Here is a 27,036-nt window from a genome sequence, read left to right as displayed (position 1 = left end):
ACATTAATATAAAAGTTGGTAAAATTGGTTTTATACAGCATGCAGCCATGGGAGGACCCTTTGTTGGTTCTTTTAATACCATTCCTCTTTCCCATTACTTCTTCCAATGTGAAGAATGGTTTGATTACAAGGTAAATTGCTGACATCTGCTGGATAGAAGTCAAATTTTTAGCAGTCATTTGTGTTGAGTATATATAGCCCTGACCTGCACACAGTGAGAAGGCTTTATAGAAAGTTGACAGAAAAATGTCATAAATTTACTCGCAAACATGCCCGTTTATATAGTGGTTTAGCGGATTTTATTATGTGGAAAAAGTTGGATACAGTCAAGTTAAAGGAACACTCCGGCCAAAACAAAGTTTCCCATGTGTACCATTATGGTATTTCATGTGTCAGACTCTCACCTGTTATTTTTCTTGCTGCTTCTATCTCTATGTATCAGACTGGGATGGTTGCTCAGCAGCAGTGTGAATCAGGCTCGGTGACACGCTCTCTCTACTTGATTCTATGGAGATCTATGTGTCAACTATCACAAGCTTCAGCAGTTCCTGTACCACACTAGTTTTGCACAGGGGGGGGGGGGGCAGAAACTTCTGTCATCAGCTAACACTGATAATTAAGGTCCTTTCACACCGACCCATTTTGGCCGATATAACGAGCGCCGATCAACGAGCTCGTTGCTCGGCGCTCGTTTGCTCCTTTCACAAGAAGCTAGTATGGAGAAGAGCGCTCATTACTACGATTGCTTGTCCCCATAAATTTCAATAATGTCGGCAGCGCATCTCCCTGTTTACACAGGGAGATGTGATGCCGACAACGATAATATTTTCGGCATTTAAAACGATAAAGTCAGCTGATGAAAGCGCTTGCGCGTTCATCGGCTGTTCATTGCCCTGTTTACACAGAGCAATTATTGGGAACGAGTGTTTTCTGAACGCTCGTTTGCCCGATAATTGCCCGGTGTAGAGGGGCCCATAGACAGGTTCCTATCACACAGGTATAATGTAGAAGAATATAGTGCATCCTCCCTGTCTGTATACTTATGGTTTCTTAGCTTATTTATAAGAATACAGAGAGATTTATATTCACAGTGTCCCCCAGAATGAAGAAATAGCATGGTATGGTCTCTAGCCGGTCAGGTGATGCTGTGCTGAAGCATCATTTGATTGATAGCAAAGCCGACAGGAAGAGAAAGCTGCAGAAATCTAAGAATCAAGATGGAGACTTTTTTAAAGCACAGACAAGGCAGCAATTCAAATAGTAAGTACAGAATAAATAAAAGAAGTGTATAGTGTGGTATACAGTCAGCTGGGGAATGCAGATATGGAAAGTTGTATTTCCACTGGAGGTCTTCTTTAAGAAATGGAGAAGAACTAACATAGTGCTTTCTTTTTTGGTCTGTTGGGCTAAGAACTGGCAACTGCAAACTGCTGGCATCCAGATGGATGTCATCAGCAGGAACTATTAATTGCCTGCTAACGCTGACATCTGGTATATGGGGAACAAATTTTGGATCACTTTTCCCTCCCTGGATATGGTCAAGACACTGAGACCTATAGTTCCATTCATCCAACACTATATCGCTGATGACATTAATATTACTAACTTCAGAGTTGATGATAGAGCATATTAAACGGACTGTCTCCTTGGCATGCAAATTACATTTTCCCCGGTGTACAGTGGCCCATAGTGTGCCCAATGGCGTTTTCTTTGTTGTAATACTGCACTAAGGTGCTTAAGGTAGCTCATCATAGGTCTGTGAAACAATCCTCCAGTGATTGTTAGTTATCATATTCAGCTCAGTCCCATACATGTAATCTAATAGACAGTAGGATGCTAGCAGCTGTTTTCTTGGTGGCAATGGCCCCTCTTACCTACTGGTCCCTTGTGCAGTTGCAGAGGTTGCACAAATGCTATGTCCGCCAGTGCTGGGCATGAAGTTACTGCTGCGTTCTATTCACAACAGTGTAATATCTGAATGCTGGCAAAAACTGTCTTATGTCAACATCCTATGGCCAGGTTTACATCCTATGGCCAGGAGTGGATTCTAAAGGGAGGAAAACTATAAACTTAATACTTCTCTTTTTTGTACCCACTCCTTGTTTTGTTTCAAAAAAGACATCAAAAATAGCAGTGCGAACCTAGCATTAGGGTCCTCTGTAATTTTTTACAAACCATACATTCTGCCTATTTTCAATCTCCCTTTACCAGCCTAAATGACTGTTGCCCTTAGCTTTTCCAGATGTCTGCCATTTTGGAAAGGAAGATATTTGCAAGTGCACAACAACATTTACCTGTTCAGACAACCAATTTGTTAACCCAGCCTTAGGTTACAATATAAAGCAGATCCATGCTTAAAGGCCATGTACACCTTTGTAAGCTATTTTTTTTTTATATTAAAGCAATGTACTTTGTGAGTTTAAGCATCTTTCCAAATCACTTTTATTAAAGTCAATGTCGTCAGTTCAGCTGGACTGACGGCTTGGCTGAAAGCTGGTCCTGCGTGTTTATAACATAGATGGGATTATTATTAGCTGGATCCTGTGTGTCAGAGACACACAGGACCAGCTCTCAGCCAAGCCATCAATTAAGCTTAACTGACGAATCGGCTGAGGCAGAATGATACAGCTTTTTTTGTATACAGGATTCATAGAAGCTGTATCCTAAAAAGTAAAACATTTTTTTTTATAAAAGTGATTTGAAAAGTTGCTTAAACACCTAAAATACAAAAAATGCTTACAAACTTGTACATAACCTTTAAGTCATGCATAGATTTGGAGCCAAAGAGCTTGTTTTGTGGATAGGCTTTACTGATTACACATGATGGGTTCTTATACCATTTTTTGTTCAGAATATATGGAAGTAAATAGTCATATTGCACCCTAAGATCTCATTCAAATTTGTGTATTTTATCACCGTAATCTGTTTGTATGGAGGTCCTGAATACAGAGCTAATGTTATTCTACTGAGCTGTTCACACATCTGTATTGCTATATGACTATATTTCTATTTTTTAATATTGACATGTTGACTCAATACTGAGCTAAAGGTAGAAAACATGATCTTTGATAGTATTTAACTCTCAATAAACAAGCAAGCATGAGGCCTAAGACTAGGTACCCACACAATTGGTACAGCATGGTGCAGAGTATTTGCCACCTTTATTGTTTTTAGCCAAAACCAGGATCAAATAAAAAGAAAGACAAGTATACAGCTTTGCTTTATATCTAGCTTGTTTTTTGGATTTTATCTCAGCTTAAGCAAAAAGAAGTGGGCAGAAAACGCACCTAGAAACAACTGCTTGTTTTTCTGTTCAGTATGGTACTGCAGCAACCACATTTGCAATGCCAGTGAATAGGTTTTTATGAATTGCCATACATTGTCTCTATACATTGTCTCCAGGGCATGTAAAACCTCAGTATAGTCACCTTCTAGGTTTATTGCCTCTCCTGTGTCCCCCCCACCCTCCAACTACTTAAAAAAACGCTCCTACAACCGGGGCCGATTCTAGCTTTTCTGTTGCCGGAGGAGAAAATTGAAATGGCACCCACAGATTTTAATTGATATCCCCCTGGCTGTTCTACATCACTAGCAGCCTCCTCCAAGTTTGACGTTGCCTTGGGGATGTCAATCAAACATGGAAAGGTGGGTTTGGATGCAGGACTATGTGACTCTTCAGGATGGCGACACCACCCTATGACCCTTTAATGAGTAATTAGCATATAGCATGTGCCATTTTAAAAGTTGATTTTATCGATTTTGCTTCATCCGAAAAAAACATACAGGGGAATATTTGGAAATATTGTCATCTCATGTATTACCGCATGGTGGCGGTTCAAGGGGTTAAAACTACCTGACAGGTTCCCATTAAATATACAATGAATTGAAAACAATTGCCCTGCAATTTTATTATTATAAATATATCCTATATAATTACAGCTCCTGAACCAAGCTTACACATATAAACAGTACAAGAACAAAGCTCAATTCATACATACAGTACCAGAACCAACTCAGTACATATATACAGAACCAGAACAAAGCTCAGTACATAAATACAGCTCTAGAACAAAGCTCAGTACATATATACAGCCCCAGAACCAAGCTCAGTACATATATATGTCACATTGGGTGCGTGGACCCACTAGGCCGTACCGCCTTGACGGTATAGCAGCTGGCCAACAGGATTCCAAGTCAAAGTCTATAGTTTGGATAGGTGTACCTGGGGTAACTTCAGACAGTAGAGAAGATAGGCTCGGATGGGACCTTGGTAGCAGGCAGACACCAGGTATGGTGTAACCAGGAATGCGTAGTACACAGCACAACATGATATCTAACTCTAAACGGCACTTAGAACAAGATAGCACAGGATACAGGATACAGGTAGCAGGAACGGGAATACTGGGAACTGGAAAACACTTAAGGGACCATTTGCAGAGACGAACATAGGTAAACGACAACAACGCCCAGGCAATGCAGGAAGGGGCATGGCCCTTCTTATAGTCCAGGGTGATCATGGGCTAACTTGGTATGAAATTCAGGTGCGCGAGCTGGCCCTTCAAGACTGGGCACGAGCGTGCGCGCGCACCCTGCGGGACACAGCAGAGTCAAGCGGAAGTGAACGCTGGCGTCTCCTGAGGAGGGGATTCGGGCCAGCGCTCTCTGATCCATGGCTGCAGCTGTCAGGAGGTGAGTAATCCTGACGGTCCGTGGCAATGGGTGTTACAATATACAGCACCAGAACAAAGCTCAGTACATATATACAGCACCAGAACAAAGCTCAGTACATCAATGTAACACCAGAACCAAGTTCAGTACATAAACACAGTACCAGAACAAAGCTCATACATATATACAGGACCAGGACCAAGCTCAGTACAAAAATACAACACCAGAACCAAGCTCAGTACTTATATACAACACCAGAACCAAGATCAGTACATATATACAACACCAGAACCAAGTTCAATACATATATACATCCCCAGAACCAAGCTCAGTACAGAAATACAGAACTAAGTTCTCTACATAAATACAGCACTAGCACAAATACAGATCAATTTAGTGCAACCGCTTCCGTATAGGTTTGTACGGCATAAAAATCCAGCTCCCAGTATGGCCCGTACATTGGTAAGGATATGTTAAGAGTTGCTGTTTCACAAAGAAAAAAAATCATACCACCCATCATCTCGCTGAAAATCATACAGTTACTACAGCACTGGTTAGAGGCATAAAAAACATTTCCATTAAACGACTCACAGGTGACGTCTTCTCATATTATAGTTGTTCTTTTTCTCTTTTCTTCTCAATCTGGTCCAGACCTCTGTGATGGCTTCTCCCGGCCACAGCCAATTTTTGCAGTTTGCCGCTCAGAAGTCTTCAGCTTTTCCCTTTTCAAACATGTCTGCACCTATAAACGAAAATAAAATTCGCATTGTGCCACACATACACTGCACCTGTAATTCTGATTATAATAGCACCATACACTGTGTCCCCCCCACACACAGTGTGTAGAGAGTGCCCTGTAGACACACCCTGTAGATAGTGCCCCCTGTAGACAGTACCCCACATAGAGCCCCCTGTAGACAGTGCCTCACATAGAGCCCCCTGTAGACAGTGCCCCACATAGAGTCCCCTGTAGATAGTGCCCCACATAAAGCCCACTAGACAGTGGCCCACATATATACTGCCCCCCATAGAGCCCCATCAGGGACGCCGCTTGCGTCGTTGAAAGGCGCTGATTGGCAGGGTGCCTTGTCCTGCTCCATTCAACAATGCAAGGGGCGCGATTACATCATTACGCCGCTTGCATCATGGAAAGGCATTCCCTGCCAGGTCACTTTCACACGGCAGTATTTTGGTCAATATTTTGCATCAGTATTGTAGACCAGAACCAGAAGTGAGTCCAAAACATGGAAGAGGTGCAAATCTTTCCATTATAATTTTTCTTTCTCAGTTCCATTCAGGAATGTAGATAAAAGGCTTATAGGCACCGATGCACAGTTCAGCTTGCATACCTCTAACTTTCAAGTATTGCAAAAAGGGACAATTTTTTTTATTTTAAGCCACACCTCTAATCCCGCCAATACACAACCGGTTCAGCCCACACAGTATCATGCTCCCATAGTGCCTCCCACACAGTATACTTACAAATAGCTGCCCCCGCACAGTATAATGCCCTCTAGCTGCCACCATACAGTTTAATGCCCCCATAGCTACCACCATACAGTATATTTCCCCCATAGATGCACCCATACAGGATAAAGCCAACACAGATAGCCCCATGCAGTATAATGCCCACACAGATACCCAATTCAGTATAATGCCCAAATTCCCCCATACAGCATAATGCCCCCATAGCAGCCCCTATACAGTATAATTCCCCCATAACTACCTTCATGCCCATGTAGATAGCACCAGCGTCCCTTGTAGATAGTGCTCCTATATAGTGCCACAGTGCCCATGTAGATAGTGCCACACCCCTCTTGAAGATAGCACAATCCCCCTGTATATAGCACTACCCCCTCTAGTAACGGAATCGCCAGCCAGATCATCAGCTGTGGCAGGGATTCCACGTCCAGGGGTTCCCTCTAGGAGCGGAATCTCTGGACAGAAAGTTGGCAACGCCCTGGCAGGGAATTCCACTCTAGGAGTAGCCCCTGATGCCACTGTCCATATATGAACAGTGACGCCAGGGGTTCCCTCTAGGAGCAGAATCCCGGCCAGAGAGTCTGCATCGCTTTGACAAAGGATTCCGCTCCAGGAGTAGCCCCTGACATCACTGTCCATATATGGACAGTGACTTCAGGAGTTACCTCTAGGAGCAGAATCCCCGGCCAGAGTGTCAGCAACACTCTGGCAGGGGATTCCGCTCCTGGAGGAGCCACTGTATATGGACAGTAACATCAAGGGCTTCACCGGGCTCAGCACTTAAAGTAGTGCTGTGCCTGGGGAGTCCTCAACGAGCGGAAGAGCTTCCTCCGCTCTGTACTAATGCTGAAGCAGGGAGCTGACGGTTCCCTGCTTCATCATTGGGTTCAACTCTATCTGCGTCCTGAGGACGCAGATACAGTTGACACTGGGACATACCACCGGCCGGGACCGCGGGACACCGCCCAGAATTCGGGAATATCCAGCTGAATCCGGAACGATTGGGAGGTGTGAGCTCAGGGCCCCCTTCCTGGAACGGTTGGGAGGTATGATCATGTGGCCCCCCTCCCATACAAATTCTCTTTACGTTTGTTGGCCGCAGCTCTCACCATGACTAGGGTAGTTAGTATCAGAGGCGCGTGTAGTTTACCTTTTAAAAACTACATAGGCTCCAGTTACTATAAAAATCTTTGAGAGCTGTGGTGCGGGGGGGGGGGGGGGGCATGGGCCCCTTGGCTTCATGGCCCGCATCTGTGATCGCTGCTACCTCTAGAGCTACACCTCTGGTTCCACTCCTGGCTTTAGCTTGCAAATACTAGTGCAAATTATTGACCAAAACACTATTTTATGAAAGTGGCCTTAGAGGGGAAGATTTTTTTTGCTGAATATTCGGCAGCAGTGGCAGTTATAAGGTTAACGGTATGGACCAGGATTAGAAACATGGCTGCTTTCTTCCAAAAACAGCACCACTCCTGTCAACAGGTTGTGAATGTTATTGTAGCCCTGTCCCATTTACATCAATAGAACCGAGCTGCAATAAAAATTTGCAGATATGCACCAATGAAAATCTCATATCTATGCCCAGCTGTGTATCTACACCAAATAGGTACATTAAGGCCTTATTCACCAGAACGGTGAAAACGGCAGTAGGACGGACCTTATTTTTTACTGACCATCACGCAGCTGCTTAAAAATCAATCTATTTCTATGGGGCTATTCACAGGGCCGTGTTTTAATCGACTGTGTGAACAGCCCATGAAAAAGTAGGACATGTACTATTTTTGCCAGTTTTCATGGATCCCTCACTAGATTCAAGTCTGTGAGGGACCTATGAAAACGGGTCCCGCAAGGATGCATATCAGCCATTGAAAACTGCCGTTTGTCACACGTTCATGCGAAGAAGGCCTTAATTGATTATCTGGCCAAAAGTTTATGTTTTCCTATATACTGCAGTTGAACTCTGGGTACTACTGCATGTACTGAGAGGAGATGTCACATATATATAGCTATCATGTGCCGACTATAAACACGCACGAGGTGCCATTGGGATGTTGTTTTTGCAATGACTACATTTTACCCCACAGACACACTCCCACCTGCCACATCTTCAGACATTCTTTTCATGATATTTCTTCTAAGAAGAATTCCTTTCAACCACTTCCTTGTTTCCAAACCACTCTTTCTCCTTGTGACCTCCTACCACCTCATTACCCTACATCTTCTGCCTTCTTCTACACAGCATTCAATTACTTTTAGTCACCCCTACTAACTCTTAATCACCACCCTGCTGTTTTTCGCCACCTTCCTTCATCACATCTCCTATTACTGATTCCATTCCACACTCCATGCTACCCACATCTTGCCTACCCTTTTTTAAGCGCATGACACCATCTCCCCTGCACTACTTTTCTCCTTTCTCCTGTTTTCTATCGCTTTACTGCTCCCAGAGGTGGAAAGGGCGGCAAGGGGCTGGCATTCTTTTTGTACAGGGAAAGGGCTGGTTTAATGCCAATCTGTCTCTGCACACACAGCAGAAAAATCCAGTCTGGGAGTTAAAGGGAGGAGGGAGAGAGGACTTTACACAAGGAAGGAGGTGTGAAAACATCTGAATCAGCTGAGAGGTGTCTGTAATATAACCCCGAGAGAGGGAGAAGACGACAGAAAGAGATACAGTGAAAAGATGGGGATGGTAAGGAAAGAATGATTCAGTATACACGGGAAAACAGATTTGGCTTGTTAGCATAAAAAGTACTGGAAAGATTGATTTGGGATTTAAATGAAGGAACAGACACACGTCAACAGATCAATTTATGTGTCCAATTGTACACAATATTTTATTATTGAGCAGGCTAGTAAAGCTTTTTTGCCATTGCGACCTGGAGGATTAAAGGGTATCGGTTTGGAGGCACCTGGATTAGTGAAATACATTCGAAGCATTTTCTTAATATATCTTCATTAGTCAACTCAGAATATAGTATAGAGAAACCACAGGATAATCAAATTCCCTGAGGCGTCCCTGCAGCCTGTCAACAAGCTCTAGACTGGTTAATATGACAATATATGGCCTGCTTCCCGTATGTAGACTATAGCTTTCCGTAAACAGCAGTGTATACTTTTGTGACCAGCTCTAAGGACAACCATGGGGAATTTTAATTCCATCTGGCAGCCCTGCTCTTGATGTAGAAGAGGTTCAACTAATACCAGCATTTTAGGAATATCTCACTTTATCCTAGCTACCCTTCAAACTGGAGGTATCTGACCATTCTACCTAATTGTCCAACATAGTATGACTTAAGCTGACCATACACTTTAGATAGCGTTTCCTAACGACTCCCCCATACACATGCATGCTCGTCTTGGCCAAGTGTACATGTGTTTTCAATAAGAAAAAGGAAGAAAAACGCAGCAAAACTCCTCTAATAGCGGCTTAACTAGGAACGAAGAAAAGGATCAGGCATGTTGAAATTAAACATACCCAACCCTTCTCTCCACTGACACCTGCCTGGGGAGAGTCATGACGCCACCATACATTAAATGGTCGGCTGGTCTTGTCGAAATTGGCTAGTTCGGCCAAAATACATCTAAGGTGTATTACCATCTTTAGGCCATGTTCATATGGCATATTTTCATGCGTATTTACGCTCTGAAAAAATCTTCAATTACGCCTACAAACATCTTCCCGTTGAGATCAATGGGAAATTTGTTGTGTAGGTCTTACAAGGCATATTTTTTATGCTGCTGAAATAAAAAACGCCTCGTAAAAATATGCTTCATAAAAAAGAAGTGACATGCCACTTCTTGAAGCAAAACTATTTTTTTCACCCTTCCCATTGGCATTTCAAAAAGGCTTCAAAAATACGCCTAAAAAATGCTTTGAAATATCAAAACCGATTTGAAAATCAGATTAAAAAAATGCTTGGATTCCAGAGGCGGTTTTCTCTTGAAGTCAGCCTGAACATACGTGTGAACATAGCCATTGGGTGCAGTAACACACGGCAGATTTTGTTGCAGATATTTTCTGTGACTGAAAATCAATTCCTTTCATCTGAATGGGGTTATTTCTGCAGCAGGTGTACAGGTTTCTGCAAGTTCCATTCATGAAAATGGTAATGATTTTCAGTCACAGAAAATTTCTGCAGCAAAATCTGCCGTGTGTGACTGCTCCCTGGTAGTTAGAACCAAACATTTGGCTTAACCACAAGATCATGCTTAGGCAGGGGCGTAGCTAGGGGGGGGGGGGCATATGCCCTGGGCGCAACTAGGCAGTAGGGAAGGGGGGGTGCCGTGGCAGAGCAGCTGATCGCTGCTGATAGGCGCCCTGTATATCGGACACCAGCAGCAGTGATCAGCGTTAGGAAGAGCCAGGGGTTCATGCGGCAGCACTCTGACTGGGGTCTGTGACGGCCAGGGAGTGGACCAGTCCAGTTATCTGACCTGTCACCTGACCTCACTGGTCCACTCCCGGGCTGTCAATGACCCCAGTTAGAAGGAACTCTGCCGCTGCCTGCGCCGCATGACCTCCTCGGCTCCTCTAGTGAGTCACGTCAGGCAGAGCGGAGAGTGGTAGAGGTAGGCTACCGCTCTCTGCACTGTTTACAGTGTGGAGCTATTTACAAGGGGTGGGGAGTGTGGCACTATTTACAAGGGTGGGGGTGTGTGCCGCCATCTACAAGGGGGGCAGCGGGCTGTGTGTGGCACTATCTACAAGGAGGGTTGTGTTGGTGCTGTTTACAAGGGGGCTGTGTGTGGCGCTATTTACAAGGGGGCTGTGTTTTGTACTATTTACAAGGGGGGGCTGTGTGGCGCTGTTTACAAGGGGGGGGCAGTGTGGCGCTATTTTACAAGGGAGGTCAGTGTGGTGCTATTTACAAGGGGGTCAGTATGGTGCTATTTACAAGGAGGGGCTGTGTGACGCTATATACAAGCGGGGCTGTGTGGCATTATCTACAAGCGGGGGCTGTGTGTGGCACTATCTACAAGGGGGCTGTGTGTGGCACTATTTACAAGAGGGGGCTGTGTGGCGTTATCTACAACAGGGGGCTGTGTGGCGCGATCTACAACAGTGGGGCTGTGTGGCGCTATCTACAACAGGGGGGCTGTGTGGCACTATCTACAACAGGGGGGCTGTGTAGCATTAACTACAAGGGGGGCTATGTGTTGAGCTACCTACAGGGGGCTGTGTGGCGTTATATAGAAGAGGGGGGCTGTATGTGGCACTATCTACAGGCAGCTGTGCGTGGCGCTATCTACAGAGGGCTGTGTGGCATTATATACAAGAGGGGGCTGTGTGTGGTGCTATCTACAGGGGACTGTGTGTAGCGCTATCTACAAGGGGTCTGTGTATGGCACTATCTACAAGGGGTCTGTGTATGGCACTATCTACAGGCAGCTGTGTGTGGCATCTTCAATTAATTTTCTTCTAATTTATTGTTATGGTAACTCCCTTATAGAACTATATCGCTTGTAAAATGTACAAATACTTTTATGCTCGAGTTACATAAAAAAATAGTGAAAAAAAAATTACACCTCATTGATTGGTAGAGCAAGCAAACACTGCGAGGGGGAAGATGTCGGGAAAGGAGTTGGGGGAGGGCGCCAATCTGAATCTTCGCCCCGGGTGCAGGAGAACCTAGCTATGCCTCTGGCTTAGGGATAGCATTTTATGTACCGGCAAACTATAAGGGTACGTTTATACTTTCTATAAAAAAACAGCTGCACATTACGGAGGTGGTTTTTAAGTGAAAACAGCCTCTGATTTTCAGCCGTTTTTGAAGCAGAAAAAGTTTTTGAGGCATTTTTTTTAACTGTTTTTGGAGCGTTTTTTCAATTGACACTATGAAAAACATCTCCAAAAAGAAGGGACATGCTCCTTTTTACACAGCCTCATATATGCACCGTTTTTTAAAGCAGCGGCGTAAAAAAAACACCCTGCCTGAACAAAACACAGTAATTCCCATTGATTTCAATGGGCAGCTCTTGGTTGGTGTTTCAGTAGTGTTTTCTACAGAATATGCCTGAAGACACTGCGTGTGAACATACCCTTATAGTCAAGTCAGGCGAGATCTAGCCATTTCTCACTGGGGCCTGTTGGCGAGACCACTCATACAAACAATTATAGATCATCTTCGGCTGGATGTATATTCTATAATTTGGGCTGTAGATATTCCTAAACTTATTAACCAGTATTGTCACCTTTACTTAAATAGCAATATATCACCTTGTGTGGTTGGCCTGCCCAAGTAGACATTGAGATCCTTCACAACAAATAACCCTTCAGTGGCGATTCAGATTTATTTTAAAGGCATATGACAATATGTTTTCTATTCTTTATTATTAAAACAGAATTGAATGCATATAATGGAATGAAGTTATATGTGCGATAGCATAGTAATCGGTATCTTTTCACAGAAGTTGCAAAACCAGGCAGATTTGCGGAACATAGAATAAGTCACACAAACAGGAAATTCAAGAGAGTCCCAGGAATCATTGTATGTAATGTATTGTATGGAATCATTGTATGTAATGTATTGTATGGCATGCACACAGCACAGTTAAATAATTATATCCATTATTTCCCAAACTCAGTGCATGTATGAATTTTACTTGATATTGCTTGAAGCTGTTATGACCAATGTTTTAAGATTTAGTATCGCTAGACACAGTCATTGTCACTATTTTTTTTTTTCGATACTTCGCACTTCAAGAACATGTTCTACAGTCTGACTGTAAAGCCTCAGGTATCATCTCCTAGTGGGTTGCCAGCAATGCTAGGCCACTTAATAGGTCTTCAGCTCTCTATCTTCTGATGTTATTATCTCTTCAGTGACAGATTTAACTCCATATTCCTTGCTACCACCTTTCTCAAGGTTTAGATATTGTCCCCAGGCTGATACTGTGGCTCAGTAGCTGTAAAGTAATCTTCCAAAAAGGACTGCAAGTACTCAAATGTTGGACGTTCTTCAGGATCACCCTTCCAGCACTGTAACATAAGGTCGTGAAGAGATGGTGGGCAATCTGAAGGACATGGCATGCGGTACCCCTTTTCTACTTGCTCCAGTACTTCTCTATTACTCATACCTAGTTTAGGAAGAAAAGACAATGGAAATATAGAATTTTAGACCTGAGTAAAACTATGCAAAAAAAGAAGAGAAAGTTAGTATTTATTAAAGGAGAAAACTGCCTTTAGAAGTGTTTCAAATGTGTAACTTTGTAACAGTGAATGAACAAAATATCAAAAGTATATATGCATTTGTGTATGTAAATGTGTGGCCTAAGTACAGCTGCGTGTTTTTATAGCACAGTAAGCTCCCCAGATTCTGTTGCCTAGCAGATTTTTTGCACCTGGATACGGAATTCTTCCTTTCGTCACCAGCTCAGACACTAGGATTCCAAAGGACCAGACATCAGATTTAATGGTGAATCTTCCATACATAGCAGCCTCAGGAGCTGTCCATTTGATAGGAAATTTGGCACCTGTTCGGAGGCACAGTGATAATATAAAGATAGAGTCATTAACAGTGAGGTGCTTCTTTTCAGGTCTTATGCAGAATGCACAGGGAATGTCCAATGTGGCTTTTTAATACTTTTTAAAAAGTTAGAAAACATTGGTTACACAAGTATACACTAAAACATACAATACTTTATTTTATAAAGTTAATTTAATGTCCCTTTAAGTACAGTTACCTTGTCGAGCGGTGTACTCATTGTCTTCAATGAGCCGTGCAAGGCCAAAGTCTGCTATCTTACAGATCAAGTTGTTACCCACCAGAATATTGGCAGCTCTAAGATCACGATGAATATAGTTCATTCTTTCAATATACGCCATCCCTGAAGAGATCTAAAATAGTAGAGATGTATGGTTCATATGAGTTTAATTGGGTAGTGTGGCTTTAATAAATGACAAGTAAATGTAAAGTACATAGATATAGTCAATTGAACTAGAAATTATGACTGGAGAAAGAAAAGGTTGGAGGAGATAGTGTGGGCTCAAGGATAAGATCAGTAAAGCAAACTGAGCAACATGAAAGAGATCTAGTAAAAAGGCAAAAAACAAGAATACTAATGTGGCAGTGGATCTGGGCTGTCTACAGATTTGGGCCTTGAAATATCAAATACCTATACTGAACATACCTCCCTTTCCAGGTGGCCATATATACACTTAGTCTAGCTGTCCACACACTCAATTTCATTGGTTTCTAATTAATTGACCATCTGTGGGCAACTTAAAGGGTACTTAACCTTTTAGGTGACTTTTTAGAATAAGCTATGTCTGACTATTACATGACCCGTATGTGGCATTATTTAGCAGTTTTCCCGCTGCAGACATTCTAATTCTCAGTGGTCTCCGACCTATGGGGTGGACTAAGGACCTAGCGAGGGTCTGAAACGCGTAGGCTACCGCCTATCCTCTCTTTCTCTCTGTACTTTGGACTATACCTACCCGTCACTAATTTCTGTTCGTAGCTTCTGTGCTTCGATTTTAACCAAGACCAAATAAAACTTGGAAATAGATTTCCGTTTTAACAGAATTTGCACTCTCAGCGCTGGTTCCAACTCCCCTGTTTCTGATGTATCTTTTGCGTGCGCCGACACGAGGATCCGTGTGCTGATTCCCATACCCTTCTTGTGACAAGGTGAGCTGGAGGATTTTTTTCATATTTTTTCTGTACAGTAGTGCATGTCAGACAGGGCCTGCATACCACCACATTCTTAACTGCGCTATACATGTTTTTGTTATTGCAGAGACTAAGAAAAAAATTGGAGCACACACCACCGGCTGCCATGGGGAATAAGGTGCAATATGTTACACCCAGTATGAAACAATAACAGGAATACAGTGCGAAATATGGTACTATATTGCCCACCATATTGCAAACTCAAATGCTCATGATTTAGTTTTGTAAAATGATCTTCAAGTATTATTACACCTACTGTGCATCTATTGTGAATACAGTACTACATTTATTCTTTAATAGTTTTTTTTTTTCAGTATATGGGCTTAAATATCAGCAATTGAGCTAAAGAAGAATATTTAAGCTAGCTTCAGTGAATTTCAGTTTCTTTGGACTAAGAAGCGCTCATTTCTGCATAAAGAATCCCCCGAGAATCATAACTGAGGTTTATCCAGATGCGGAAGTCCAACAGTCTGCATGTACAACAGCCTTGATCGACTGGCTAGCAACAGCGTAAAATGTTTCCTGGCTGTGTCCCTGGAACCCTGTAATTAGCAGCCTGGTAGTTGTTAGCGTGTACAGGGACGCATGCAGTCAGCATAATGAACATCTGTATATTCGTGATGTCTTAAACCCTCAGTAAATTGAAGAAGAGGGGTTATAAATGGGCAAATGTTACAGCTAGTAGATAGATAGATAGAGATTGATTGTTACCCACACCTCAACCAAATAAGTAGCTCCAAAATAACCCTCACCAGATCCTGTGCCAAAAATAGGACAGCCTGGTATAAAACATGTCAGTTGTCTATGGATTTCACCTTTATAATAACCAGAACATACGACCTGAGTGACTGAACGTGACAAGACCGTGATTTCTACAAATGCAGGGTCTAGTATTAGCAGAACCGTAAAATCTTCTGCCTTTTCATGCACAACAGTTGCAAGGGAATAACAAGAATGTGAAAAATAAGCTGCTAGTGTGGTACTGCAGCAATCCTTTATTTGGAAGTGAATTGTTGATATCAGGGACTAGGGGAGACTGGTAAGATTCGTTTAAGGATTGATGGAACCATATAACTCTTTTGTGGTTCAGTACTGCCAAACACGAAAAACAAAGCATGATTAGATCCCACAAAACAGTGGAAGGAAGTTGCCTAATGTTATAAACTCGTCTATATTATGTTAATGGTGGGTGTCAGAATTTTTCGTTCTCATGTCATGGTGATACCCAGGTCTGGTAATGGTTAAATTGATACTTAGGAAGAGGTCACGGCAGGTGGAGTTTGTTCCTAAAACAAGTATTTGTATGTTTTTTTTTTTCAGAAAGACAGAACAGAAACATACCTTTGCAGCTCTCTTGAACCTACAGACACAAACCTACAGACCTTATTTAACAGGCCCTGAAACAATTTACTGAGCGAATATTTAAGTACTGGTTTGGTGACACCATCAGAATTGATTCATGAATTCTTAGCACCACATTCCCTTTAAGAACCAGCAAATGGAGCATGCAGCCAGGCATAAAGGATATCTGCTTACGGAAGGAGGACAGTAATGAAGTAAATGACTGAACATGTTAGATAAACCTTTTGGCAGCACTCAGCTAACATATGATTCACATTGCCATGATCAGTATGTCTCAGGACACTTATAAGTATTGTTCCAACTTTATATTATAGAGTTTTCACACTGGCCACTAGAGCAATCACAAGGCTGATGATTCCTATTTTTTTCTTTTTATAGTGCTCTTCTTGGCTTTGCTGTATAGATTGAGACAGAAAGATCAGAGATATCTCATTATTATCAGAGGGTGTGAGTTTTAATGACATCTCGAATGTACTGCTGGAGGCCTAATTAAGGCATGAATAGCAAGACTATACACACAAATAAAGCTCTATACATTTATCCTATCACTCCCTGGTCTCTGTGGAAGGGGGCTATACTCCATCACTTCCTGGAGACGGTAATAGTCTATAAGGGAGATTTATTAAGACTGGTGTTTCATATGCCAGTCTTAATAAGAAACAAGCAGGAGTAAGATGCGACAGTTAGGGCTTATTCAGACGAACGTATAATACGTCCGTGCAACACGCGTGATTTTCACGCGCCTCGCACGGACCTATGTTAGTCTATGGGGCCGTGCAGACAGTCAGTGATTTTTGCGCAGCGTGAGTGCGCTGCGTAAAACTCACGACATGTCCTATATTTGTGAGTTTTTCGCGCATCACGCACCCATTGAAGTCAATGGGTGCGTGAAAATCACGCGCAGCACACGGAAGCACTTCCGTGTGACGCGTGTGATTCGCGCAACAGTAGTAAAAATTATGAATGAAAACAGAAAAGCACCCCGTGATTTTCTGTTTACAAACATACAAACAGTGTCATAATGATGGCGGCTGCGCGAAAAGCACGCAGTCGCGCACCATATGAGCATGACACACGGAGCTGTTAAGTGCCTTTTGCGCACGCAAAACGTAGCATTTTTTGTGTGCGCAAAATGCACACGCTCGTGTGAATCCGGCCTTATGAAGAGGCGCATTCTTCGTAATAACTTTGTCGCATCGCCAGCTGTCTGTGCTCCACTGATCAAAATCTATGCCAGACAGGAACTGGCTTACATTTACGCATAATTTGCAGCAGTTTCTGGCGTAAATTTTAGTAAATATAGTGAGCCCCTATCTGCTCAGCACCTCACACTGTTTGGAAAAGTGGCGATCGCGGTGGAAATATATCAAAAGTCAAAAATTTTGCGACTTTTGGGCCATTTGCATCTTTTCTGCGCCAGAAAAACTGCCGTAGAACGGTTGTTAAATTCCCCTAATGTGTTTTCTCTGTCAATTTACTTGCACATTCAGCTCAGCTCATTGTGGCAAGGAAGTTAAAAGGTCATTCTAGTCAAAAATAAAAAATTCAGATTTTGGTTGAGTCATGGAGCTCCACGAGCCCCCAAAGTTTAATTTACGTGAATGATTCCATTACAGAGATCCCCTGGTGTCCTACTAGGCTGAAGGAGTGCAGAGCAGTGCTATCCTGAGCCGTTGGGAGTCAGTATAACGACCAGCAGGTTTGTGGACCCACTGGGCTACTCCGCCGGATTGGGGTAGTGCCACCTCTAAGGGCATGGTCTAAGCAGCCTCCGAGTCGTCAACCTTTAAACCCTCTACAGGGACCTGGTCTACACTGCGGGGAGAGTGCCAGGTCGCTACCTCTTGAGGTGGTCCGGGCAGAGTAGCTGCTGGCCAAACGTAAGCTAGGCAGAGACAAGCAGATGGTACCTTGGTGGTAGAAGACAGGAACCGAATTACTAGAAGTAGGCTGGCGCTGAATTACTGGAAGCACGCTGGTGCAGGATTACTGGAAGCACGCTGGTGCCAGATTTCTGGAAACACACACACACACACACACACACACACACACACACACACTAGCTCATGCCACTCCCCCTAGAGTTACAGTGAAGGAAATAAGTATTTGATCCCTTGCTGATTTTCTAAGTTTGCCCACTGTCAAAGACATGAACAGTCTAGAATTTTTAGGCTAGGTTAATTATACCAGTGAGAGATAGATTATATAAAAAAAACAACTGAAAATCACATTGTCAAAATTATATATATTTATTTGCATTGTGCACAGAGAAATAAGTATTTGATCCCCTACCAACCATTAAGAGATCAGCCTCCTCCAGACCAGTTACACGCTCCAAATTAACTTGGTGCCTGCATTAAAGACAGCTGTCTTAAATGGTCACCTGTATAAAAGACTCCTGTCCACAGACTCAATTAATCAGTCTGACTCTAACCTCTACAACATGGGCAAGACCAAAGAGCTTTCTAAGGATGTCAGGGACAAGATCATAGACCTGCACAAGGCTGGAATGGGCTACAAAACCATAAGTAAGACGCTGGGTGAGAAGGAGACAACTGTTGCTGCAATAGTAAGAAAATGGAAGACATACAAAATGACTGTCAATCGACATCGATCTGGGGCTCCATGCAAAATCTCACCTCGTGGGGTATCCTTGATCCTGAGGAAGGTGAGAGCTCAGCCGAAAACTACACGGGGGGAACTTGTTAATGATTTCAAGGCAGCTGGGACCACAGTCACCAAGAAAACCATTGGTAACACATTACGCCGTAATGGATTAAAATCCTGCAGTGCCCGCAAGGTCCCCCTGCTCAAGAAGGCACATGTACAGGCCCGTCTGAAGTTTGCAAATTAACATCTGGATGATTCTGAGAGTGATTGGGAGAAGGTGCTGTGGTCAGATGAGACTAAAATTGAGCTCTTTGGCATTAACTCAACTCGCCGTGTTTTGAGGAAGAGAAATGCTGCCTATAACCCAAAGAACACCGTCCCCACTGTCAAGCATGGAGCTGGAAACATTATGTTTTGGGGGTGTTTCTCTGCTAAGGGCACAGGACTATTTGACCGCATCAATGGGAGAATGGATGGAGCCATGTACCGTCAAATCCTGAGTGACAACTTCCTTCCCTCCACCAGGACATTAAAAATGGCTCGTGGCTGGGTCTTCCAGCATGACAATGACCCGAAACATACAGCCAAGGCAACAAAGGAGTGGCTCAAAAAGAAGCACATTAAGGTCATGGAGTGGCCTAGCCAGTCTCCAGACCTTAATCCCATCGAAAATTTATGGAGGGAGCTGAAGATCCGAGTTGCCAAGCGACAGCCTCTAAATCTTAATGATTTACAGATGATCTGCAAAGAGGAGCGGGCCAAAATTCCATCTAACATGTGTGCAAACCTCATCAACTACAAAAAACGTCTGACTGCTGTGCTTGCCAACAAGGGTTTTGCCACCAAGTATTAAGTCTTGTTTGCCAAAGGGATCAAATACTTATTTCTCTGTGCAAAATGCAAATAAATATATATAATTTTGACAATGTGATTTTCAGTTTTTTTTAAAATATAATCTATCTCTCACTGGTAAAATTAACCTAGCCTAAAAATTCTAGACTGTTCATGTCTTTGACAGTGGGCAAACTTACAAAATCAGCAAGGGCTCAAATACTTATTTCCTTCACTGTATCTGCAACGGGGCTCCCTCTAGGAGTGGAATCTCCAGCCAGAGCGTTGCCGATGTTCTGGCCGGGGATTCCTCTGCTGGTGGAGCCCTTGACGTCACTGTCCATATATGGACAGTGACGTCAGGGGATCCTCTTCAACCGGATTTCCCGGCCAGAGTGCTCTGGTCAGGGATTCCTCAGCTGGAGGAGCCCCTGAAGTCACTGTTCATATATGACTTCAGGGGTGGCGTTTTTTTACGGCCATTTTTGGAGCTGTTTTCTATAGAGTCAATGAAAAACGGCTCAAGAAGTGACATACACTTCTTTTTTGCGGGCGTTTTTTTTACCGCAGCCGTTTTTCAAAGCGGCCGCGTAAAAATACGCCCCGTCGGAACAGAACACCTTTTTTCCCATTGAAATGAACAGGCAGATGTTTAGAGGCTGCACCAAAAGGGAGAACATGGAGTCTATAAGTCAAAAGATAAAACATACATTTTATTTCACTAATTCTAAAAAATCAGTACATGAGCTGTTTAAAAATGAATCACCACAGATGACAGAAAAAGGTCCGCCAAAAAATGAGACAATTATCATGAGAGGGTTCACATAACAATCATATGTCCACATATACGTTGGTACACAATGTCATAACAAAGTGCATAGTGCAAAGTGAATATTTGACCGTTTATATGTCTGGTTGTTAAGGTATGAGAACTACACTGTTAACAACCTCCACAGGAAAACCAATAGAAACTCCCCTACCACTATTCCATTATACTCCATATCATAAAGTGCTAAGTGCAAACAATGAACGACCTAGAATAAATGGTGGACTACTGAGCCATGTTTGCTGTGTCTCAAAGATGGCGACCCACAGAATTTGTGAAATAAAATTAATGTTTTATCTTTTGACTTATAGACTCCATGTTCTCTCTTTTGGTGCAATATATATAAGGAGCACAGTCGAGTTACATGGGGAAATAACTATGTAAAATGACACATGTATATACCCTGTGGATAGGTTCTATTAGATGTTTAGAGGTGTTCGGCTTCCGATATTTCGGCCGTTTTTAGGCTGCTTACAGCCCGAAAAATGGCCAAAAATAAGCCGTGTGAACATACCCTAAAGTGAACCATAAAGCTGTTCTGTATAGAGAATCACTGTTTCTCTCGTTTTAGGGTATGTTCACACGGCAGCGTCCGTAACGGCCGAAATTACGGGGCTGTTTTCAGGAGAAAACAGCCCCCTCATTTCAGCCGTAACGGCATGTGCAGGCGCTTGAACGCCGCGTCCATTACGGACGTAACTGGAGCTGGTTTTCCATGGAGTCCATGGAAAATGGCTCCATTTACGTCTGAAGAAGTGACATGACACTTCTTTGCCGCGGGCAGATGTTTAACAACGCTATCGAGGCACATTTTCGGACGTAATTCGAGGTGTAAAACGCCCGAATTACGTCCGTAAATAAGCCGTGTGAACATACCCTTACACTGAATGCGTCAGTCCCGCGGAACTGCATGTCTGTGAGACGCAAGATCCACCTGTAAACAATCACATCTAAGTTCAAAACTTAGATGTGATCGATTACAGGTGGATCCTGCATGTCAGAGACACGCAGGACCCTCCGACACTGAACCCGTCAGGTCCGCGGGACTGACGCATTCAGTGTAAAATGAGACATACAGCTGTTCTGTATAGAGAATAGAGAACAGCTGTATTTTCAAAAGTAAAACTAATTTTTAATAAAGACTAATTACGAATTTACACTAAACACACTGACTAATCTATCAATTAAAAATAAATAAATAAAATGCTCTCAAAAAGTTGTACATAGCCTTCAAAAAACGAACGAACTGTAGAAAAAATGATGTGCAAAAGTGTCCATAGCCTTTAAATAAAAGTAAATTGGAACAAGGTTCTGGGACCTATGGCGACATAAGGTATTGGTTTTATTTTGTAAAAGTAGCAAAAAAGATAAAAAAATAATATACATTTTATTATCACCATAATTTTATTGAAGAAACTTAAGAGGGGTTGTCCACCTTCTGACAACTGATGACCTATCCACTGGTAAGCCGCTCCGGTGGCCTGAGGGCACCGGATGTTGTGGCACATAATGCTATGTATGGAGCCCGGAAGCAGTTGGCTCCGTATATAGCATAGCGGCCGAGCTGCAGAACTGCAGGTCTGTTCCTATTCACTTGAATAGGAGCAGAGCTGCAGCTCGGCCGCTATTCCGTGGCCGGAGCTAACTGATTCCGGCTTGTACATCCGGTGCACGGAAGCAACAGGCCAGCTGATCTGTGCGGGGCCCGGGTGTCGGACCCCCACAGATCACGTACCGATGACCTATCCGGTGGATAGGTTATCAGAAACTGGAAAACCCCTTTAACATGAGGAATTGCTCTCTTATTACCATTCCATCTCACAAAATAATTTAAAAAAAAAGTGTCCCGGTACTCGTACCGCAATAAAAATAAAAAGCCCCCAATAAAAATGAAAATGAAAAAAAAACAAAAGTGGCTGCCGTGCAGAGGGGTTAGGGTTAACATTGAAAATTCGATCTCAACGAGCAGATATCCTTTATGTGGAAAATCCATCCCACTGTTAAAAATAGTGTTTATAAGAATTGATACACATGTATTTTCTTGTCTGATAGCTGATTAGATTATATAATTTGGTTTAACCACTTGCCTACCACATGATCATGATATATGAATCCAGTTGGTCTGCACATTTATAAATGGTGCTACAGAGGCTGCAAATTTGGGAAGAGCTATCTGTCCTGATCATGTTGTATTAGTCCCAGAGATCACGTGATAAATCACACGATCACAAGAGGCCGTGTAGGAGCTAGAGCTACTGGGTCTTAGTAGACCTTTATCAGCTGAATAATATTAGCAGAAAGGCTTAATTTCCCCTGTAACAGTTATAGGGGAAAGCAGCTATAAATTTAAAGCTAAAATTTCCCCTAAAGATCTGTATGCACAGTCTGCTCCCGGCAGTGGCCAGAACTAAAACGGCCCTCAGTCAGGATTGGTGGGGTTTGGCCTCTGGGATGAGTGATGAATTATTTTCGTTACATCTAGTGTTACTTAGGGTCTGTACAATATCAGTAATTCCACCTCCTTCCTGATCCTCAGTCATGTATCATGTTCAGTAACCTACATTATCTTTGGTCTTTGGTATTTGGATTCCGATTTTGCCTTAGATTCTATATTTTGTTGAAAATGTCCTGAGGATATCAGATGTTTTATGATCAATTGCTCAAAATTGCAGAATGGAATGACATGTAAGAAAAGTACAGCAGGAAACGGTGAAAAAAATAAAAAAGGATACAGTGAAGGTTATTGGAATTTTTTTTTTTTTACATGGTTAAGAAACAACGTGAACTCACTTACCTGTGCTGACATGTCCACTAAATCTGGTAATTTTAAAAATTGGCCTTGCTTGTCCTTCAGATACTCTAGCAAGCTTCCTGGAGAATAGAACAGACAGAGGTTGGACCAGCCTTAGCAGCTACATTATACAATAGATAAAGATACTCTTCATAAAAACAGTACGGTGTATAAAACAGATGGATAGTGAGGCACATTACAGAAATTTAAAGGAGCACAGAAGGAATGTGTCTTGAGTAAGGAAATAATATATCAAATATAAGGCTGGGTTCACACACACTATTTACGGACGTAATTCGGGCGTTTTAGCCCCGAATTACGTCCGAAAATGCGGCTCAATAGTGTCGGCAAACATCTGCCCATTCATTTGAATGTGTCTTACGATGTTCTGTTCCGACGGTCATTTTTTTTACGCCCCGCTGTCAAAAGGAGGGGCGTAAAAAAGACGCCCGCGTCAAAGAAGTGCCTGTCACTTCTTCAGACGTAAATGGAGCCGTTTTCCATTGACTCCATGGAAAAACAGCTCCATTTACGTCCGTATTGGACGCAGCGAAAAGCGCCTCAACATGCCATTACGGCTGAATTTACGGAGCTGTTTTCTCCTGAAAACAGCCCCGTAATTTCAGCCGTAACGGACGTTGCCGTGTGAACATACCCTTACAATGTGGCCCGCTCGCTGTTCTATAAACTCACCAAGTAACATATATTCAGTGACAATGTATATGGGCTCCTCAGAAACGACTGCGTATAACTGGACCAGTTTATCATGGCGAAGCTTCTTCATGATCTGAGCCTCCTCCAAAAATGCTTCTGGGGACATAGTGCCTGTTTTGAGGGTCTTCACAGCTACTTTAGTTGTACCATTCCATGTGCCTTGTAAGTGTGAAAAGAAAACAAATTGCGTAAAAAATAGCAAATGCATATTCCCATCACTTTTTTTTTTTTTTTTCAAGATTCTTCACAATAGGCAGATCAGATTAAAAAAAAAAATACATTAAAAAAAACTTGACAGACCATTGTATTATAGATGAAGAACAAGGTGTACAGTAAATAATAAAAAAAAAAGAAACAGCCACAGGCAGGTAAATATTAGGGTATGTGCACACACACTAATTACGTCCGTAATTGACGGACGTATTTCGGCCGCAAGTCCCGGACCGAACACCGTGCATTGAGCCGGGCTCCTAGCATCATACTTATGTACGATGCTAGGAGTCCCTGCCTCGCTGCAGGACAACTGTCCCGTACTGTAATCATGTTTTCAGTACGGGACAGTTGTCCGGCAGCGAGGCAGGGACTCCTAGCATCGTACATAAGTATGATGCTAGGAGCCCGGCTCCCTGCACTGAGTTCGGTCCACTACTTGCGGCCGAAATACGTCCGTCAATTACGGACGTAATTAGTGTGTGTGCACATACCCTTAGAGATACATCTGCCTATCCAAGTACAGTTACATTTAATCTAGTTTTATGTTATTAATGCAGCTCTTAATGTTGCACCAATATATAGTTTTAAAAGGTGTACATGGCCTTTAAACTGTAACTTGTGACATGTCAGAAGTTTTCATTGGTGGGAGACCGAGCACTGAGACCCCCACCGATCGCTAAAACGAAGCAGCAGAAGTGCTCAGATGAGCACAGTGTCGATTAATTTATGATCGACTTTCAGCCGAGTGAGCGGTGTACAGACTCATAGACTTTCTATTGAGCCCGTACACTGCTCCAAGGAAAGCTGAATAGAATGGAAGTGGCACAGCGCTCACCCAAGCACTTCTGCTGCTTCGTTTTAGCAGCATCTTTATTTTTATTTTTCATACTGCCAATTTTTGTTTTGTAGTTTCCGCTGGTCCATTTGGACTACGTTGTAGATTCGTTGGTCTACTTTGCGGATTTACGCTTTCTTTCTTTTTTTTAATAAAATGGTTAAAGTGGATTGTGTGGAACAGTTATTTCAATAATTTTTTATGTCTGTTTGCTTTTTAATACTTCATTACTGCCTTAGTAATAGCAGCTGTCTGATTGAGAGCGTCGATCCCTATTATTACTCCGGTACCCACCGCCAGCAGGAGTACCCGGAAGAGCCGGGTATGATCCAGTACCCGACCATCTGAAGTGAAGGGCGGGTAATGGGGTGGCTGCAGGCTGGTACTATCAGGCTGGGAAGGGTAAAAAAACTTGGCCCTTCCCACCCTGGTGATGCTAGGCTGCGGCTGCTTTATTGTATCTGGCTGGTTATGAAAAATGGAGGGGATCTCACGTAATTTTTTTTTCAATTATTTGTTTTTAAATAATGACGTGGGGTTCCCCCTATTCTTCCTAACTAGCCAGATACAATAATGCAACCACAGCCTAGCATTACCAGGTTGGAAAGGGCCACGGTTTTTGTCACTTCCCGGCCAGATAATACCAGCCTGCGGCCGCCCCGCTACTTAACCGTCGCTTCAGACGGTCGGGTACTGGATCGCACTCGGCTCTTCCCGGTATCCATGGAGGCAGTGGGATCCAGGGGGAATAATGAGGGTTAGTGCCAGCCTTTTTACTGGCGAATGCTAAGCCCCAGCTTTAGTAATTGAATGCTGTCAGACAGCGACCATTACTAAGGCCATAATAAAGTATTTTAAAAAAAACACATAAAAAAACAGTTTTTTATTGGAATCGAAACTACCTATTCACCATTTTATTTAAAAAGAACAAAAAAAGTAGTCCAATGAATCTACGATGTAGTCCTAACGGTCCAGCGGAACCTACCAAAAAAAAAAGTTAGCAGTATAAAAATATAAAAAAAAACTTTAACTCACCTAGAGCAGTCTTTTGTCTTTTTTTCCTCCTGCCCTGTGCCAGAAGAGAAACTAGAGGTCAAGGAGAAATAATTCCCCTTCATGTAACTCTGCTACTTGTCAACTGAAAAATCATGCGCCAGAGAGAAAAATGTTTCCCCATGGCGGAGCACAAGAAAATATAAATTCCCAGATTCTTTCTTGTACTCCGCCATCAAGAAACATTTTTCCTTCTGGCGGATGATTTTTCCATTGACAGGTAGCAGAGCGGTGTTAGGGGAGCAAACTCTCCAATTGCCCAGAGCCCCCAGAATGGGCCGCTAATCTTGGGCCAGTGCTGTGTGCTTGCCCCCCAGGCTAAAATTTGCCAGTCAATCCCTGGCCATTGGCTTCCAGTTTGCTCTTGTAGGCCACAGCCTGGTTTACGCCTGGGGCCTACAAGAGATCGGGAGTACACTGAGGACATCAGCGGCCCGGCACGATGATGTCACTGCATCATGCCGTCCACGCCCGGCCACTGAACTCAGTTGAAATTTAGAACGTTCAGCTGGGGTTACAAGTCTGTTAGGTAATAAAAAGATGGCATACAAAAATGAGCATCCTTATTGTGGGGCATAAGGCAGGCATATTTACTGAGTGGGGGTATAAAGAGTCAATATTACTGTGTGGGCATTATTACTGAGTGTGGCAGAAAAAGGGGCATTAGTACTGAGTGGGGGCATAAAAGGCTGCATTACTAGTGGTTGGAGACATTATTACTGTGGGGATCTAAAGGGGGTATTAGTACTGAGTGGGAACACGATTACTGGGTGGGGGCACTAAAAGTGCCTCTATCACTGGGTAAGGTATAGATGGGACACTATTACTGTGTAGGGGAACAAAAGCAGCACTTACTGTGTGGGCCCTTTAGGGGGAACAAAAGGGGGTATGTACTATTACTGTGTGAGGCACCTAGAGGAGGCATTATTAATGTCTGGGGCACGATGTATAGGGAGTTTGTGTAGAGGTAGGGAAT

General features: G+C 43.0%; 1 protein-coding gene and 1 long non-coding RNA gene across 3 annotated transcripts in view; one reads left to right on the top strand and one right to left on the bottom strand.

Annotated features, from left to right (window-relative positions):
* The first annotated feature begins 8,751 nt into the window (after positions 1–8,751).
* On the top strand, positions 8,752–16,727 carry LOC142743054 (uncharacterized). Its single transcript, XR_012881487.1, has 3 exons — positions 8,752–8,839; positions 14,893–15,369; positions 16,146–16,727. It is a non-coding gene; the product is annotated as an uncharacterized LOC142743054 (long non-coding RNA).
* The window catches only part of FGR (FGR proto-oncogene, Src family tyrosine kinase), a 114,914-nt gene continuing 100,312 nt past the window's right edge, over positions 12,435–27,036 (bottom strand). For both annotated transcript variants that reach the window (XM_075853432.1, XM_075853433.1), the window contains exons 9-13: positions 23,939–24,118; positions 23,249–23,325; positions 13,834–13,987; positions 13,492–13,623; positions 12,435–13,227 (exon numbers count right to left, since the gene is read on the bottom strand). In XM_075853432.1, the coding sequence (XP_075709547.1) occupies positions 13,019–13,227; positions 13,492–13,623; positions 13,834–13,987; positions 23,249–23,325; positions 23,939–24,118 (752 nt within the window). In that variant the 3' untranslated portion in view covers positions 12,435–13,018. The remainder of the gene's footprint in view (positions 13,228–13,491; positions 13,624–13,833; positions 13,988–23,248; positions 23,326–23,938; positions 24,119–27,036) is intronic.

The sequence above is a fragment of the Rhinoderma darwinii genome, chromosome 2 (genome assembly GCF_050947455.1).
Source record: "Rhinoderma darwinii isolate aRhiDar2 chromosome 2, aRhiDar2.hap1, whole genome shotgun sequence".
Classification (NCBI taxonomy): domain Eukaryota; kingdom Metazoa; phylum Chordata; class Amphibia; order Anura; family Rhinodermatidae; genus Rhinoderma; species Rhinoderma darwinii.
The sequence above is the reverse complement of the archived record's forward strand: the minus strand, read 5'-3'. Positions and strand labels throughout refer to the sequence as shown.